The 18,005-nt window shown below is 44.3% G+C and overlaps 1 protein-coding gene across 1 annotated transcript in view; it reads left to right on the forward strand.

Annotated features, from left to right (window-relative positions):
- Nucleotides 1–18,005, forward strand: part of LOC127621004 (leucine-rich repeat and calponin homology domain-containing protein 2-like) — a 119,009-nt gene that overhangs the window by 84,277 nt on the left and 16,727 nt on the right. Inside the window, exons 17-19 of the mRNA XM_052094413.1 lie at nucleotides 11,835–11,888; nucleotides 12,663–12,726; nucleotides 14,330–14,442. Coding sequence (XP_051950373.1) covers nucleotides 11,835–11,888; nucleotides 12,663–12,726; nucleotides 14,330–14,442 — 231 coding nt within the window. The remainder of the gene's footprint in view (nucleotides 1–11,834; nucleotides 11,889–12,662; nucleotides 12,727–14,329; nucleotides 14,443–18,005) is intronic.

Genomic DNA, 18,005 nt, shown 5'->3' on the forward strand with positions numbered 1-18,005 from the left:
GGGGCTGGAGGGGCGGAGCCCTGGAAGGCTCGAGAGGCTTGAGAGGTGGAGCTCTGGGAAGCTCGGAGGAGGGAGCTCTGGAAAGCTCGGGAAGCTCGGAAGGCAGAGCTCTGGAAAGCGGAGCTCTGGAAAGCTCGGAAGGCAGAGCTCTGGAAAGCTCAGGAAGCTCGGAAGGCAGTGTTCTAGGAAGTTCGGAAGGCGGAGCCCTGGAAAGCTCGGAAGGCGGAGCTCTGGAAAGCTCGGAGGGCGGAGCTCTGGAAAGCTTGGGAAGCTCGGAAGGCAGAGCTCTGGAAAGCTCGGAAGGCGGAGCTCTGGAAAGCTCGGGAGGAGGAGCCCTGGGAGGCTCGAGAGGCGCTGACTCTTGGACGGGCACGACCACTGGCGCTGGCTCTTGGACGGTCATGGCTACTGGCACTGGGACGGACAAGACCACAGGCGCTGGCTCAGGGACGGTCAAGGCTACAGGCGCTGGCTCAGTGACATCGGAGGCTACAGGCGCTGGCTGACTGACATTGGAGGCTACAGGCGCTGGCTCACTGACATCGGGGGCTAGTAGCTCACTGACCGTGGCTGACGAGGGCTCTGGCTCGCTGACCGCAGCAGGCGTGGGCTCTGGCTTGCTGACCGTGGCAGGTGTGGGCTCTGGCTCGCTGACCGTGGCAGGCGTAGACTGGGGAGCAGAAGCCTTTCCTCTTCTCCTCCTCCTCCGGGCGGACGAAGCTGGCAACGCTGGCTCTGGGTCTGACGAGGCTGGCAAGGCTGGCTCGCTGGCCGTGGCAGGCACGGAAAGCCCAGAAGCGGAAACCGGGATCGAGAGAGGTGGTTCCCCGGCAGCGAGTTCTTTCAAGACTAGACTCACATACTCCTTCCACGTGAGGTCTCTGGGGTCCGGCAATTCCCTCTGCTGGTGTCTTGGTAGCCCGAGCCGGTAGATGGTCTTCAGGGATGTGTCGTCAAAGCTGGTGTGGATGGCAACAGTGGAAAAAAAGTGGGAGTACTCGCGGTAGGTCAGATCCGCCTGGGCCAGTTCCATAAAGAAAGCTGCTAGATCCATATTTGGCGGTCTATCGTTCTGTTACGAATGGAGGCAGACGAGGAGAGCGGATCTAAATGCAAACTTACTTTTATTAACTTAGACAATCAATAAACACAAAGGAAAACCCTCAATGGGGAAATGAACATAACACTGAACACACGATGAAAACAAAACTGAGACTTCGGGCAGGGAACACAAACCAGGCATGACAACATTCAACGATAGACAGCAACTGAACAAACAGACAGGGTTTAAATACATGGACAAAGGAAAAAGGGGCCAATGAACAAACAGAACTCAAACAAGGTAACAAGGGGATAGACAGAAACCAATGGCAAATTAACGGGGGCAGGTGAAAACAATGAACGGAGAACACGAACGCTAGTGGAGCTAAACAAGGGACAAAAGTGAAAACTACGGAATTACAAAAGTGACAAAAAAAACAACCAAGGGGTAACAGTGAGAACAAGATGAGGTATGCCTAACACTTAACATGCTAGAGAAGACAGAGAGAGAATGAGTGTGCAGCGTTGCCATCTGATTACATTGAGTGTTGAATCTATTGAGTATTTATTTATTTTGAGTGTGGATTACTGAACTGAGTGAAAACATTGAGAAGGAGTGCATACCCTGCACACGAAAGGCAAAGAATATAAAAGCCTTACCTGAAGCGTGTCACTGCTCCCCATCTCCTTATTTCCCTTATTGTGATGTGGCGTCAAAGAATGAAAAACATTTAGTAGAGGGATGTAAAGAGAAAAGAAAGTGATGGAGTGATAGGATGTAGATTGAGTCCTCTAAAGGAGTTATTACAGGGAAATGTTTTCATACCTTGAATAGGAGTCAATGTAAAATCAGTCCGGTTCGGATGTCCAATATGGGAATAACGTAATTCCGATCAGTTAGAAACGATATAGCATAAAACAGCTGAAGGTCTGTTGCGAATTTGGTGTAGCTTAAACACTTGAAAGAGTAGTAGTTACTTTTGATAATTTTGTCTAAGAATAATAATAAAAATAAGCTTAAATAGTAGAGCAGTAGGTTGGCTCATTCAAGTCAACCTAACTATAAAGAGTCTTTTGACAGAGGTATATGACACAGATTTGTTTGATACAGAAAAATTTTTTCTTATTTAATATAGTTTTTTGTTTTGTTTTTCAAATTATCATATCAGCATAACAATTTGAGAGAGATTGTATATAAAATAAACATGAATTGTAGCATGTATTTTGTATGCCCCCTTTTGCTTTAATGACCGCATACACTCGATCTGGCATGAACTCTACACGTTTGTGTCATACATGGTAATCCATGTTATCCAACGTGATTTAAGATTGTTCCAAACAGCATCTTTTGATGTTTCCCAAAGCTCAATTCTGGACCGGTTTTAATTTACTTTGTATATACTTCCATTAGCTGGTGTATTTAACCATTACATCTATTTAACAATATGCAGATGATATGCAATTCTGTTTGTCAGTTACACCAGATGCCCAAAAATCAAATCAGCACCATGTTGGACTGCATACGGAGCATAAATATGGGAATGACAAAGAACCTAAACAAAGATAAGACAGAGGCACTTGTTATCGGTGTAACGTTGTGCTGGCACTGGCAGTGACGATGGCGTGAAGACGAAGAACCCAAGTGTAGTTTATTTACATACGTGAAATCCCAAACCCTAACTATAGACAAACTAAACAAACAATTAACATGAACATAAACTTGACTTAAAATTTAAGGTCACTTGATTTACTAATATGTCTACGTCAAGGAAAACTTTACAGCTGGCAACAATGCATAGATAAAGTCAATTTTGTCTTATCTAGACTCCTTGCCTCTAAGGGCAAATAATGATGTGAAGAATTTAGGAATCACGTTCGACCATAAGCTTGGTTCTAAAAAAAAACATTTTAGCAATGTCTGTGAAATGGCAAAATATCACTTTTGCAACATCTCTAAAGTATGTGATGTTTTTTCCCCTGCTTAAGGTGAGAAACTTACAGACTGCAATAGTATTTTGGCCAGTTTAACAAAGAGCTCCATCAAACACTTGCAGTGAGTTCAAAATGCAGCAGCTATAAAAACACTCTGACCATCCAACTGCAACTTGCTGGTGTTACCTAAAATATGGCTGAAAAGTAGATAGTCAGCCTTTTGTTACTATGGTCCCAAGCTGTGGAACTGTGATGGCCTACGTGGAATTGACTCAGTTAGCACATTTAAAAAGTATCTTAAAGCACGCTTATTCATTAGGGCTTTTCCTTAATTTTCTTCTCTCTTTAATATTTTTTAACTGTTCTAATTATTTTTTGCATTTTATTCTCTTTTAATTCTATTTAATTCTCATTTCAATTCTATTTTTTATTTTTAATCTGGATATTTTTCTAAGTATGTGGACATCTGTAAAGCACTATTTATATGCGTTTACATAGTCGTTATCACAAACCCGTTTATTTGATTAGTGACGTAGATATAGTACATAATCTTAAATATTTTATGGCGTATGGCTATTTTAATTTTTTTTACTTTACATTTTTTAAATCCTAAAACATTTTTTTATTATTTCCTGGATTTAATTAGATTTTGTCTTCAAACAACTTTCAAAAATACTGCTTTCCATGTGTCACATTTTGTTATGTTGGATAATTTGTCAGATGTGCAAAATGTGTATCAGATGTGGGCAAATGTGAGTTTTAGTAATGTGGTTGTGAGATATTTAGAGTGTTAACAAGGATCTGGTTAAAATAGGGCTTGAGGCAGAGTTATGGCTCCGGTCATGATATAGCCATAACAGAGGCAGAGAAATAGAGTTCAAACTCAGAAGTATAATTTATTAACTGCATCTAGGGTTTACATTAAAGAGTGTGGGGATCCGTATGGGTGGTGTGTGTGTGTGTGTGTGTGTGTGTGTGTGTGTGTGACTGCCTGTGTATGTAGGTGTGTGTTTGTGTGCAGAGCTAGAGATGTGCGTCGAGAGAGAGCGAGAGTTGGAAAATAACCTACTTTTATGCTCACAACAATACAGGTGTAGACAATGAGGCAATTCCATACCCCTCTCATCATTCCCAAAAGCACCGGTACTACCTGGCACTGGCCTGTGGGAGCACAGGGGGTCGTAACAGGTAGCCATTGGTTTTCCTATGTTGTGGCGACAGGACAGGGAAATTAGAACTGTGTGGTTAAGACTTTTTTAATTAATTTGAAAGGAATCCGACAGGTTGTTCACTTTCAAGAGAAAGATCAAGACGACAGAACACAACATGTTCTGGAACTTTCTACATAAAAGGGAGTGAGAAAGGCCTGTCATTTACTGTCAGTTTATATTAATTACACGGCTAATCAGAGCATTTGGCAAGAAACTTGCGTAAGACTTGCAGAAACAACCTGGTAATGCAGAGATTTTGCTGGCAGACATACAGTACATAAAGTACATAAATGTCTCCTGCAAGTTGAAGTAAGAAGTTTACATACATTTACATACATTACATACAAGTTGTTTAGGACATCTACTTTGTGCATGGAATGAGTAATTTTTCCAACAATTGTTTACAGACATATTGTTTAACTTTTAATTTACTATATCACAATTCCAGTGGGTCAGAAGTGTTCATACACCAAGTTAATTGTGCCTTTAAGCAGCTTGGAAACTTCCAGAAAATTATGTCAAGCCTTTAGGCAATTAGCTTATGATAGGCTAATTGGAGTCAACTGGAGGTATACCTGTATAACCTTCAAACTCAGGGCCTCTTTGCTTGACATCATGGGAAAATCAAAAGAAATCAGCCAAGATCTCAGAAAATAAATTGTGGACCTCCACAAGTCTGGTTTATTCTTGGGAGCAATTTTCAAATGCCTGAAGGTGCCACGCTCCTCTATACAAACAATAGTACACAAGTATAAACACAATGGGTCCACACAGCCAGCGTACCGCTCAGGAAAGAGACACATTCGGTCTCCTAGAGATGAACGTAATTTAGAGCGGAAAGTAACAGCAAAGGACCTTGTGAAGATGCTGGAGGAAACGGGTAGACGTGTATCTATATCTACAGAAAAACGAGTCCTATATTGACACAACCTGAAAGGCTGCTCAGCAAGGAAGTAGCTTCTGCTCCAAAACCACCATAAAAAAGCCACACTACAATTTGCAAGTGCACATAGGGACAAAGATCATACTTTTCGGAGAAATGTCCTCTGGTCTGATGAAAAAAAAAAAAAAAAACAGTTTGGCCATAATGACCATAATGTTATATTTGGAGGAAAAAGGGTGAGACTTGCAAGCCAAAGAACACCATCCCAACCGTGAAGCATGGGGGTGGCAGCACCAGTTCTGTCTGGACCAAAATTCAAGCAACTTATTGTGAAAAGCCTGTGGAAGGCTACCCAAAACATTTGAACCAAGTTAAACCATTTAAAGGCCTTGTTACCAAATACTAACAGTGTCTATGTAAACTTCTGACCCACTAGGAATGTGATGAAAGAAATAAAAAGCTGAAATAAATAATTCTCTACTATTATTCTGATATTTCACAATCCTAAAATAAAGTAGTGATCTTAACTGACCTAAGACAAGGAATGTTTTCTACGATTAAATGTCTCAAAACTGAGTTTAAATGTATTTGGCTAAAGTCTATGCAAACTTCTGACTTCAACTGTAGGTGTCGGCAGATTAAAAACATGGACATAAACAGATAAAGTTGACATTATGTAAAATTGGCACCAGATTTGGGGTGGATAACGCGGAATTGAAATTTCTGCCAGTGAGGAGGTCCACTGTCTAAGACGGGTGCCCACACATTTGTGTGATGATCTACTTTTAAATGACCAACTCAATAAGATCTACCAACTAAAAAAAACACAGTTTCATTTAAAATATATAATAATGTTCAATGTTGATATCATTCAGTTTTAAAACTAAACCCAAAACACCTACAGCACAATAGATTACAATAGCCAGGGCATTTACCTTATTCTGATGACTTGCACTGAATGGAATCAGACAGTTTTGCCTAATCCGGGAAGTAGCATCGCAATTTCGTGCTCTGTTCTCAGAAGTCCTTGGAAGGCGCGTATGCGCAAACCTAGTCGTCATGGCAACTGAATAAACAAAACCTCACCTGGTCAGTATTTACTCGTCAAGTGCAAGTCAGACAGAAACTAAAAGGAAAGACATTATATTTATTTTTATTAAAATTTAACAAAAGTACATTTAAATTTTGTGCGATCTACCAGCATTGCCTTTGTGATCGACTGGTAGATCACGATCGACATATTGTGCACCCCTGGTCTAAGACTTTGAAAATGTCTAGGTTACGAATGTAACCTCCGTTCCCCGATGGAGGGAACGAGACGTTGTGTCGGAGAAGCAACACTAGGGGTCTCTCTTGAGCCACCGAATATACCTCTGATCTATGAAAAAAAGGCCAATGAGAACTTGGCAGCTAGTATTTGCATACCCGCCCCGTACATACAGGTACAAAGGCGAGGCAAATACTAGAGTTCATTCAGGATTTTTCTGAGGAGCCGGAAATGGTCCGGCCACTACAGCGGCTCGGCTCAGCGACGTGGCCGGGAAGGACACAACGTCTCGTTCCCTCCATCGGGGAACGGAGGTTACATTCGTAACCTAGACGTTCCCCTTCTGTCGTTCTCTCCACGTTGTGTCGGTGAAGCGACACTAGGGGTCCAATTTAAATTACGCCATGCGCTGAGCCGTGTACGTGGTCTGACACAGGAGCGGGCAGGTGTTTTTTACGTGCCAGACGACCAGCTGTATCAGACTACATGTACCTTTCCCCAATGCCCCACAAAAGTCGTCGGAATCCTTTTGGTTACCCTGACAGGGGAACAAGGCGACGCTTGCCAACCTGGGAACGGGCCAAGCCTGGCTGGGCCTCTTTTCTCTCCATGTTTCTCGCATAGAGCAATAGACAGCCGAGGCCCTTACACGCACTGAGGGAAGGGGGTCTTAACCAATTTCCTATTCTTTAAGGGGGAAAAGACCCTGCGGAGACCACCCCTACCCAGCTGGGGAGGTAAGGTGGTGAATACATCACATATGTTTTTAGGCGACATGTGGAAGTGGCGCGGTGGTAGATCCAGCCTCAGCGAGGGGGCGACCGAAGGGCAGCCGGAACTTACCCAAGGAAAACACGGGTCCGCTCGTAAGGGGACCGTATCACGGAAAATACACACAGGGGGAGTCCGCGTAGGAGTCCTCACCCTGTGGAGCACCTATTCCAGTACAGGGTAGATTTGAGTACCCGCAGTGGATTGGGTCGGCAAGTTCCTCCGCCGAACTGCGGACCCATGAGGGCTAGGGAGGAATCGACCAGGGATTCGAGTTGAGTGAAATCTCCTTGGAAAAAAGACGCACAGTTTTACCTCAAGCGAGGGAAAGGGCGTATATGCAAGTGATTCACCCGGTCAGCCCATCAGCGTGTTACCGAGTTGTACTGGCTCGGACCTGAGAAAACACGGGATGAAACTGACTCAACCCTGAGATTATAGTATCTCGTAAAGGTGTTGGGTGTCGCCCAACCCGCTGCTCTACAAATGTCTGCCAGGGAGGTATACCTGGCCAGTGCCCACGAGGACGCAACACTCCTTGTCGAGTGAGCTCGGACCCGCAAAGGGGGGGCACAGCCTGAGTGTGATAAGCCAGTGAAATGGCATCTACTACCCAGTGGGAAAGCCTCTGTTTGGAGACAGCGTTTCCTTTCCACTGTCCCCCAAAGCATACAAAGAGCTGCTCAGAGTGTCTAAAGCTCTGCGTGCGGTCCAGATAGGTACGCAAAGCACGTACCGGACACAGCCACGACGGGGCTGGGTCTGCCTCGTCCCGGGGCAGCGCTTGCAGGTTCACTACCTGGTCTCTGAAGGGCATGGTAGGAACCTTGGGCACGTGTCGCGGTCTTAGGATCACATGAGTGTCTGCCGGACCGAACTCCAGGCAAGTGTCGCTGACAGAGAACGTTTGCAGGTCCCCGACCCTCTTGATGGAGGCGAGCGCGATCAGCAGGGCAGTCTTAAGAGAAAGGGCCCTGAGTCCAACTGATTCTAGCGGCTCAAAGGGAGGTCTCTGGAGGCCCACGAGGACTACCGAGAGGTCCCAGGAGGGGAACAGGCTTGGCCGGGAGGGATTTAACCTCCGGGCGCCTCTTAGGAACCTTATGATTAAGTCGTGCTTACCAAGGGACTTACCATCTACTGCGTCGTGGTGGGCCGCGATAGCAGCAACATACACCTTCAAGGTGGATGGGGACAGCCTCCCGTCCAACCTCTCCTGCAGGAATAGGAGCACTGACCTAACTGCGTACCTCTGTGGGTCTTCAGCCCGGGAAGAACACCAATTTGCGAACAAGCGCCACTTTAGGGTGTAGAGCTTTCTGGTGGAAGGGGCTCTGGCTTGGTTGATCGTGTCTACGACAGTAGGTGGTAGGCCAGCTAGATCTTCCGCGTCCCGTCCAGGGACCAGACGTGGAGTTTCCAGAGGTCTGGATGTGGATGCCAGAGCGTGCCCTGCCCCTGAGAAAGAAGGTCCTGCCCCTGAGAAAGAAGGTCCTTCCTCAGGGGAATTCACCAGGGAGGGGCTGTAGCGAGGAGTACGAGGTCCGAGAACCAGGCCCGGTTGGGCCAGTATGGAGCCACTAGTGTGACTTGCTCCTCGTCCTCCCTGACCTTGCACAGCACCTGTGCAAGAAGGCTCACTGGGGGAAATGCGTACTTGCACAGCCCTGTGGGCCAGCTGTGTGCCAGCGCGTCTGCCCCGAGGGGAGCCTCTGTCCGGCCATACCAGAGCGGGCAGTGGGAGGTCTCTCGGGAGGCAAGCAGGTCTACCTGGGCCTTGCCAAATCGTTCCCAAATCAGCTGAACCGACTGGGGGTGAAGCCTCCACTCTCCACTGGGCAAGCGTTGCCGTGACAGCGCGTCCACTACCACATTGAGTTTGCCGGGGATGTGAGTGGCACGCGGGGGCGATTATCACACGGTGCGTGTCGTGGCGCCATGGTCGTCTCGGGACTCGAGTCTGAAGCCAGTGCTGAAGCGGTCTCATATGCATCAACCCCAGCGGCGTGACTGCGGCGGAGGATGCTATATGCCCCAGGAGCCTCTAGAAGAGTTTTAGAGGGACCGTTGTGCCTGGCTTGAACTTTGCAAGGCATTTCAGCACCGACTGTGCACGCTCATTGGTGAGACGTGCGGACATTGAGACTGAGTTCAACTCCATGCCGAGAAAGGAGATGCTCTGAACCAGAGTGAGCTTGGTTCACTTGGTTCTTTTCTCGGTTGACCTGAAGCCCCAAGCGGCTGAGGTGCTTGAGCACCTGGTCTCTGTGAGTGCATAGTAACTCTCGGGAGTGGGCCAGTATGAGCCAGTCGTCGACGTAGTTGAGTATGCGGATGCCAGCTTCCCGGAGCGGGGCAAGAGCTGCCTCTACGACTTTCGTGAAGATGCGAGGGGACAGAGACATGCCGAAGGGGAGGACTTTGTACTGGAACACCTGGCCGTCGAACGCGAACCGTAGGAAGGGTCGGTGTCGCGGCAGAATTGAGACGTGGAAGTACGTGTCCTTCAGGTCTACCGCTGCGAACCAATCTAGGTGCCGGACGCCTGTTAAGATACACTTTAGCATGAGCATTTTGAACGGGAGTTTGAGCAGTGCTTGGTTTAAAACTCGCTGGTCCAAGATTGGTCGTAAGCCACCGCCTTTCTTGGGTACAACGAAGTAAGGGCTGTAGAAACCCTTCATTTTGGTTGGCGGGACAGGCTCTATCGCGTCTTTGAGTCGAAGAGTAGCGAACTCCGCACGCAGGGATTGGGCATGTTCGCCGTGCACTGCGGTGAAGCGGACGCCCGCGAAGGGGGGCGGGGGCCTGGCAAACTGAATTGCATAACCGAGTCGGATGGTTCGGGCCAGCCAGCGTGACGGGTTGGGAAGTGAAAGCCACGCATCCAATCTCCGTGCTAGGGGCACCAAGGGGACGAGTATTTTCGACGTACCCGGCGGGGCTTCGCAGCAGGCGGAGCAGGTAATGTGCCGTCGGGAGGCGAGGGTGCGTCCCGAGGCTTTGGTGCTGAGAAAAGACTCGAAGCACTTACCTTGCTCCGCGCACCCGGCAGGAGGCGGGTTAGTGACTGAGGAGGAGGTCTTATGGTGGAGTCCTCTGGACTCGTCAGAACCGGCCGGCCGGGGGTCAGTCGTGGGGCTGAAGGCGGACCTGTGGCCGCGTCCAGCATGCCGGGACTGTTGAGATCGGCGGCCCGGGAAAGCATGTCGGACATCTGAGCGTCAGCCTCAGCCTGGGGGTGCTGGCCTGAAGGCGGCAGCCCAGGGGAGTCATCCGCGTCAGACGCCGCGCTCTCCAATGCAGCGGCGAGCTCATCCGCTTCGAGTTCTAGAGGATAGGCAGGCTGGCTGTGAGGCGAGCCACTGTTGCCTCGAGCACGGACGGGAGTCAACGCTGGGGAACGGGTGGTCCGCGGGTCTCTGGTACCCGACAGAGCTGCACCCGCTGCCGACCCCAAATCGCCTCCAGCGCCACTCGCACCGTCCTCAATCCCGTGGGAAGAAGGAGCAATGCGAGGGGCGGCTGGAGTGGCTTGTTCTCGGTTGAAAACAAGTCGCGACCGCAACGTTGTCATGGTCATGTTCTCGCAGTGAGAACATGAACCATCCACAAACGCAGTCTTGGTGTGATCGCTACCCAGACACACGAGACAACACCTGTGGCCGTCTGAAACGGAGAGCACTCTACCGCATCCAGGAACTACACAGCGGCGGAACGGCATCTTTATAAAGACGCGTCCTGAAAAGGACATTCAACGCTTGCTGTGTTTGCTCTTTTAGAGGAAATTACTCTTTTAAATAAAATCACTCTTAAGAAACTCTTTCGAGTTTTTATCTGCGCTGTCGAAGCGCCCAGGGGCAACAATTCACAGCCGTGCACAGGATAGGAGAAAGCCGCTGTTATGCGCCATCAAATCCAACAGCATGCAGATCGTCAGAGGAATACACGGGTGTGTGTAACTCGTAGCAGACAGCATACAAGACCATCGGCTCCGAAGAAAATTTCTGAATGAACTCTAGTATTTGCCTCGCCTTTGTACCCGTATGTCCGGGGGCTGCCAACTTCTCATTGGCCTTTTTTCATAGATCAGAGGTATATTCGGTGGCTCAAGAGTGACCCCTAGTGTCGCTTCTCCGACACAACGTGGAGAGAGTGACAGAAGGGGAACCCCAGATACCACTGAAAAACTGTAGGTAAATAAAGTACATCTTGAATATTATTTGGAATATTTACTGGAAATATCAGGAAATTTTAACAATGTCATGGGAATGAACAACTTTAAGTCATGGAAAAATCATGACAATTTTCTCTGAAGTATTTCATTAGCAAAATATTGTTCTTTGGCCATTCTAAATCTGAGGTGCATTAAAATGCATTGAAGGTATACATTTTACCAAAGAATCAAGACCTTGGCATTGCTAGTGCCATGCTTTTTCAGTTGAGCTACAAGTAACAGAAAATATTATTGGAGATATTTGTAAATTAAAAAGTTAACTGTTTAAATGAATTAATTGGGAAAGGACTGGTACCTGATATGCAAATGAGAATCCACCTTAGCAAACTCTATTTAATGATTTTTAAATATCCTTATCCAACAATAACAAATTAGCAGAATTCATTGGTCAATAAAGTGTGGGAACCCTGATCACAATGTTTTTTGTTTTGTTTTTTTAATGTGCCAAGATCTGATAGTGTGTCCTGTGCCTCTCTGTGTTTCCCATTTCAGTACAAGTGCCAAAGTGCTCGAAGAAACTCCAGTGGCCATGGCAATGGTTGTGAGGTGAGACTTTGTGTGTGCATCTCTGGGACTCTCCCTCTTCATGTGTCTCTCTCGGTACATCTCTTTTGTACCACTGTCCCATACTACAGAAATACAATACAGCACTTTTTCAGGTGGGAAACATCCATGCATGTAATGCAGGCTCATCAAAATAACATTAATTCATATTAGAACCTCTGCTCTGGTGATGGGATATTTCATGTCCATGGTAGTCCTGCTGTCAGCAGGATTAAAAGAAAGCCCATGGGGATAGTTCACCAAAAAATGAAAATTCTCTCATCATTTGCTCACCCTCATGCCATCCCAGATGTGTAAGAACAATCTCATGTCTGTAGGTCCATACAATGCAAGTGAATGTTGGCCAGACCTTTTAAGCTCCAAAAATCAGATAAAGGCAGCATAAAACTAATCCATATGACTCCATTTGACAGTGGTTAAATCTATGACTTCAGAAGCTATATGATAGGTGTTGGTGAGAAACAGATCGATAAAGTAATTTTATTTTACTATAAATGTCCACTGAAGATTTATAGTAAAATAAAAAGGTCTTAAGGGTTATTTATTACTTTTATTCTGCCCTAATGTAATATTTAGAGCTTCAAAGATCTGGCAACCATATACTTGCATTGAAAGGATCTAAAGAGGTAAGATATTCTTCGGCTGAAAGCAAAAAGATTTTTAGAAGAAAAAGTAAATGAATAAACGTACATTTCAAATGTCTTCATATGGTGCAGTTGTCTACAACAGAGAATCATGCTGTTTTTGTTGTTGCAGGAGGGAATGTGTTCTAATGATTTCATCACAACCCTCACAGTTTTTGGCCTGAAACCTAGATCAGGTAAACCTTTCTCTCCTCTTCTCTATGTGTATTCATCACAAATCTTCCAATGACAATGACACTCTTTCTTGTAATTTGGCTCCTATGCGACGCGTTCGTGGTCCAATGCTTACCGCTACTGATATTTAGATGGATACATTAAAAAATTCTACCTATCACACTTGAAGCATGGTATTTTGTCAAAATCATCAGTATTGTCAAAATAAATTCTAGCGATTGCACTTGAAACATGCAAACATTGTGTCTGAAGTAAACTTTAAGCTGTGAAGCTCTTAGAAACATACTGTATTTCTGAAAAACATTTTTCTCAAACATTTATTTATTTTTAACAGGTAAGCATTCGGTCCTCATTGTAGCCGTAATAATAATAAAAAAAAAATTGTACAGGCAGTACTCAGCTTTTGTTTAACAGGAATTTAGAGGTCAGCAAGAGCATTTCTTTGGAAAGATGTCTCAATATAATGGTCTGTAGGTTTTGAACTGTAGCAATAGAGTTTTGCATAAATGGGTGTATTATCTTTTTACGACTCTACGATTCAGTGGAAAGGATGAGGAAGGCTTGGACTTCCCATCTCACAGAAATATCAGAAATGCTTATTTTGCAAGCTTATCATTCTCTCCAATATTTCCCTTTTTACGGTTTGAGCCAGTCGTATTTAAAAAAAAAAAAATGTTTAGATCCGTTTCTTGTTCTCACTAATAGTTTTAGAGGTAGTGCTACGAAAGGAACAGTTAAATTTTTTTTTTTAAATGTGTTAATGTTTACCATATCTCATTTGCATAATACAGCTGTAGAAATATAAGTAAAGCATCCTTTTCTAACTTTTCATGTTAAAGATTGTCTGATGATTCATACATGCTTTGCATGCATTTCTCTGCTGATATGCATGATCAGCAGTCTAATCATTGTTTGTACATGCCAGTGGTTTAATGCCCGTTTGTTCAAAGTCTTCTTCTGTCGAGTTAGATTTAGTGTACAAACTGCAGTGTTTCCAAACAGACAGAAAACAATACAAGATTTAATGGGTATAATTCACCCAAAAATTAAAATTCTCTCATCATTCACTTACCCTCATGCCATCCCAGATGTGTATTTATTTTGCAGAACACAAAACAATTTTGAAAAATATCTCCGCTCTGTTGGTCCTTACAATGCAAATGAATGGTGAACAGACCTTTCAAGTTCCAAAAATTACATAAGGTCACATAAAGGTAATCCAGTCCTGTGGTTAAATACATGCCCTCTGAAGTAATTTGATAGGTGCAAGTGAGAAACAGTTTACCATTTCAATCCTTTTTTACCATAAATCTCCACTTATTTTCAAAATGTAAAAGCTGAGATTTATTGTATAAAGTTACTTAACTTCTGAATACACGATTTAACCAATGGACTCTTATTATTTGTATGCTGCCTTTGTGTGAATGTCTATCTGAAATACTTTAAAAGACTATTCAAAAGACTATCAGAAGTACATAAAGAACCGGTACAGCAGACATCTGGGCGATGTTTTATTTGAGTGTGGAGAAATCAGTTGGACAAAGCAGAATGTTGTATACTTTTGTCCAAAGCGCACATGGCTCTCAATCGGTGTCTTCTACTTAGCCTTCCCCAGTGGCAGTCGTCAAGACTTCTGCTCCACAGACCCAAGCTTCACCATGAGGAGAAAGATGGAGCACCTCAGGGAAGAGATGGAACAGATCGGACTCCTGCGGCAGGTCAGCATTCTACCTTAATACCTCTGGGTTATTTTACAAAGTATTGGCAAAATTATTGATTCGTATCTATAGGGTAAGCCAAATTCAAGTAATAAAACACACAAACATGTCAAATCGCTCTATATACACAGTACATCAGTCATTGATGACGTAACGGTGGCGGCCCCTGTACTACATTTAAATGCCAAAATTCGGGTGCCTGACAGGTTTATGCCTGTCAAAATGAATACATTGCCCCAGATATCTCTAAAAGCCACCAATTACATGGATTAAAACAATAAAAAAAAAAAATTGTATCAAAGCATAAGTATTTAAATTACCAGAAATAATTAAATACATAAATCCCAACAGAACAAATATAACAATACAAATATAACATAACAATAATTCAAGTGTGTGTGTGTGTGTGTGTGTGTGTGTGTGTGTGTGTGTGTGTAGGTGAGCGAGTTAAGGCAGTAGGAGTGTTTGTGAAAGGTGCACGCTGGGTCATGTAGAGTTTGCAATGTACCTGAACGGCAACTGTGGGCAATACTGCGGGATGTAGAGCGAGTCCGTCAAACAGGAATAAAGTCAGGTCAGAAGAATCATAGACACACCTGGCGCTTCCACTTTAGACCTTAAATGGTTTACCGTCACACCTTGACCATGGAGCTCTTCAGCACTTGGAGATCAAATTAACTCATGCCACTCCACTTTCACTCAAGAAGTGCATACAACGGTGATGAAAAATCCAAGCCTCACTCTCTGGTGATGAACACTTGTCAAATTAGTCCCTTTGTTGTCTCCTCTCTTCTCCAATCACGTTCCTTATCCACATCACAGTACAATGCAGCAAACTTTCTTTCTCCTTTCACAGCTTGGCACACCAAAACTCACTCCAGTCTCAAATCTGTCTTGTTTCTTTTTTTTTTTGACCCCAACAACCATCTTCCTGGTTACGTTTCTAGATGCCTTTATTGTTGACACCTGGTAATCTGATGAGCAGCCATTTAAGTTGGTGGGGGATCCTTAAAGGGGCAGTGTGCAGTTCGGCTCTGCCACACTCCATGTAAGATGGCAGATGAAACCTTGGCCACAGACTGGCTAAGAGTATGGAGATAGGTAGGTATGTGAAGATTTGAAGACAACTGAGGGCATACAGGTGGCCTGTCTGATGTTGCATCTTCAGGAGCTTCAATCATCATACCAGTGGATGTAGGGGTGGGAATGGCAATTTTAAATGTTGGGTTTGTGTTAGTGGATGTAGTGTGTAAAAATGTCAATGTACAACGTCAATACAAATTGAAGTGATTAACCTTGCAACACACTTCCAACACCACATTTACAATATTTTTTTATTTTTTTCACAGAGCAAATTATGTTTTTTTCTTAAATTTCAGTCCATCAACCCACTGGTTTAAATCAAGAACACCATAGTTCACACAGTTTTCAGGTGTCAACAATCAAAAGTTTAAATGTTCAGGTTTGTGGTTTCAAATTATCAAGTTCATGTCCCTGTTTACATTAAATCAAAAACAAATCATATGTTCATGTCCCTGTTCACTTTAAAACACAAACAATCACAAATGTTCACTCTTTGTCTCTCTACACTGGCTGCCGGTTCATGCACGTACTAAATTCAAGGCCCTGATTCTGGCATACAAAACAGTCACTGGGTCTGCTCCAGCATACCTAAAAACATTTATGTAGAGCTACGTTCCCACCAGAAGCCTGCGGTCGGCTAAGGAACGTCGCCTTGTCGTACCAAAACAAAGAGGCACCAAAACACTTTCCCGGCCTTTCAGTTTCATCATACCACGGTGGTGGAATAACCTTCCCAACTCAATCCGGGAAGCTAACTCACTCTCTATCTTCAAAAAACGGCTAAAAACACATCTTTTCCAAAAGCACTTAACCGGTCACTAAAAAATAAAAAAATTATTTACATTTCTTCTTGCATTTAAATCTGTTTTGTATACTATTCTGATGATAGTGAAACTTTGTAATATGGCACTTTTCGTACCACTGTCTCCTTAAGATGATTCGCTTATGTTTTCCTCTTTTGTAAGTCGCTTTGGATAAAAGCATCTGCCAAATGAATAAATGTAAATGTTCATGTCCCTGTTTGGGTGCCACTCTGTGAAAGGAGAAAGAAAGTTTGCTGCATTGTACTGTGATGTGGATAAGGAACGTGATTGGAGAAGAGAGGAGACAACAAAGGGACTAATTTGACAAGTGTTCATCACCAGAGAGTGAGGCTTGGATTTTTCATCACCGTTGTATGCACTTCTTGAGTGAAAGTGGAGTGGCATGAGTTAATTTGATCTTCAAGCGCCGAAGAGCTCCATGGTCAAGGTGTGACGGTAAACATTTAAGGTGTAAAGTGGAAGCGCCAGGTGTGTCTATGATTCTTCTGACCTGACTTTATTCCTGTTTGTCGGACTCTCACTCTGCGTCCTGCAGTATTGCCCACAGTTGCCGTTCAGGTACATTGCAAACTCTTCATGACCCAGCGTGCACCTTTCACAAACACTCCTACTGCCTTAACTCTCTCACCTACACACACACACACACTTGAATTATTGTTATGTGATATTTGTATTGTTATATTTGTTCTTATGCTTTGATACACTATTTTGTTATTGTTTTATTGCGTGTAATTGGTGGCTTTTAGAGCTATCTGGGGCAATGTATTCATTTTGACAGGCCTAAACCTGTCTGGCACCCAAATTTTGGCATTTAAAATTAATAAAAATTTTGTACAGGGGCCACAACCATTACAACGTTAACACATTGTTATAGTGAGCATGTCAAAGCAGTCACCTTGTTATGTTCTATTTTTGAATCAGCTGTACAGCAAGTTTCTACTTGTGAGCACTTATTAACAATCTCCCTTCTTGTTGACTCATGACCTCTGAGAGGGATGGTTAGTTTCAGACAGTGATTAGTACCTTGTAGTCAGACTGTAGTGGAGAAAGGGAGGCATTTTAAGTGTCAAAAGTAATTTTAGCCTTAATGATTTAAAATGAGAAAGACTGGACTAGGCTAGACTAAACAGTGGTTTGGGGGAATTGAACACTTAATATTAGCCCACAGTATGTCAAATAAGGTCATACAAAGAAGTAATGACATTGCTTTAAAACATATTTACACTCACCTACAGGATTATTAGGAACACCATACTAATACTGTGTTTGACCCCCTTTCGCCTTCAGAATTGCCTTAATTCTATGTGGCATTGATTCAACAAGGTGCTGAAAGCATTCTTTAGAAATGTTGGCCCATATTGATAGGATAGCATCTTGCAGTTGATGGAGATTTGTGGGATGCACATCCAGGGCACGAAGCTCCCGTTCCACCACATCCCAAAGATGCTCTATTGGGTTGAGATCTGGTGACTGTGGGGGCCATTTTAGTACAGTGAACTCATTGTCATGTTCAAGAAACCAATTTGAAATGATTTGAGCTTTGTGACATGGTGCATTATCCTGCTGGAAGTAGCCATCAGAGGATGGGTACATGGTGGCCATAAAGGGATGGACATGGTCAGAAACAATGCTCAGGTAGGCCGTGGCATTTAAACG

The sequence above is a fragment of the Xyrauchen texanus genome, chromosome 3 (assembly GCF_025860055.1).
Source record: "Xyrauchen texanus isolate HMW12.3.18 chromosome 3, RBS_HiC_50CHRs, whole genome shotgun sequence".
Classification (NCBI taxonomy): Eukaryota; Metazoa; Chordata; class Actinopteri; order Cypriniformes; family Catostomidae; genus Xyrauchen; species Xyrauchen texanus.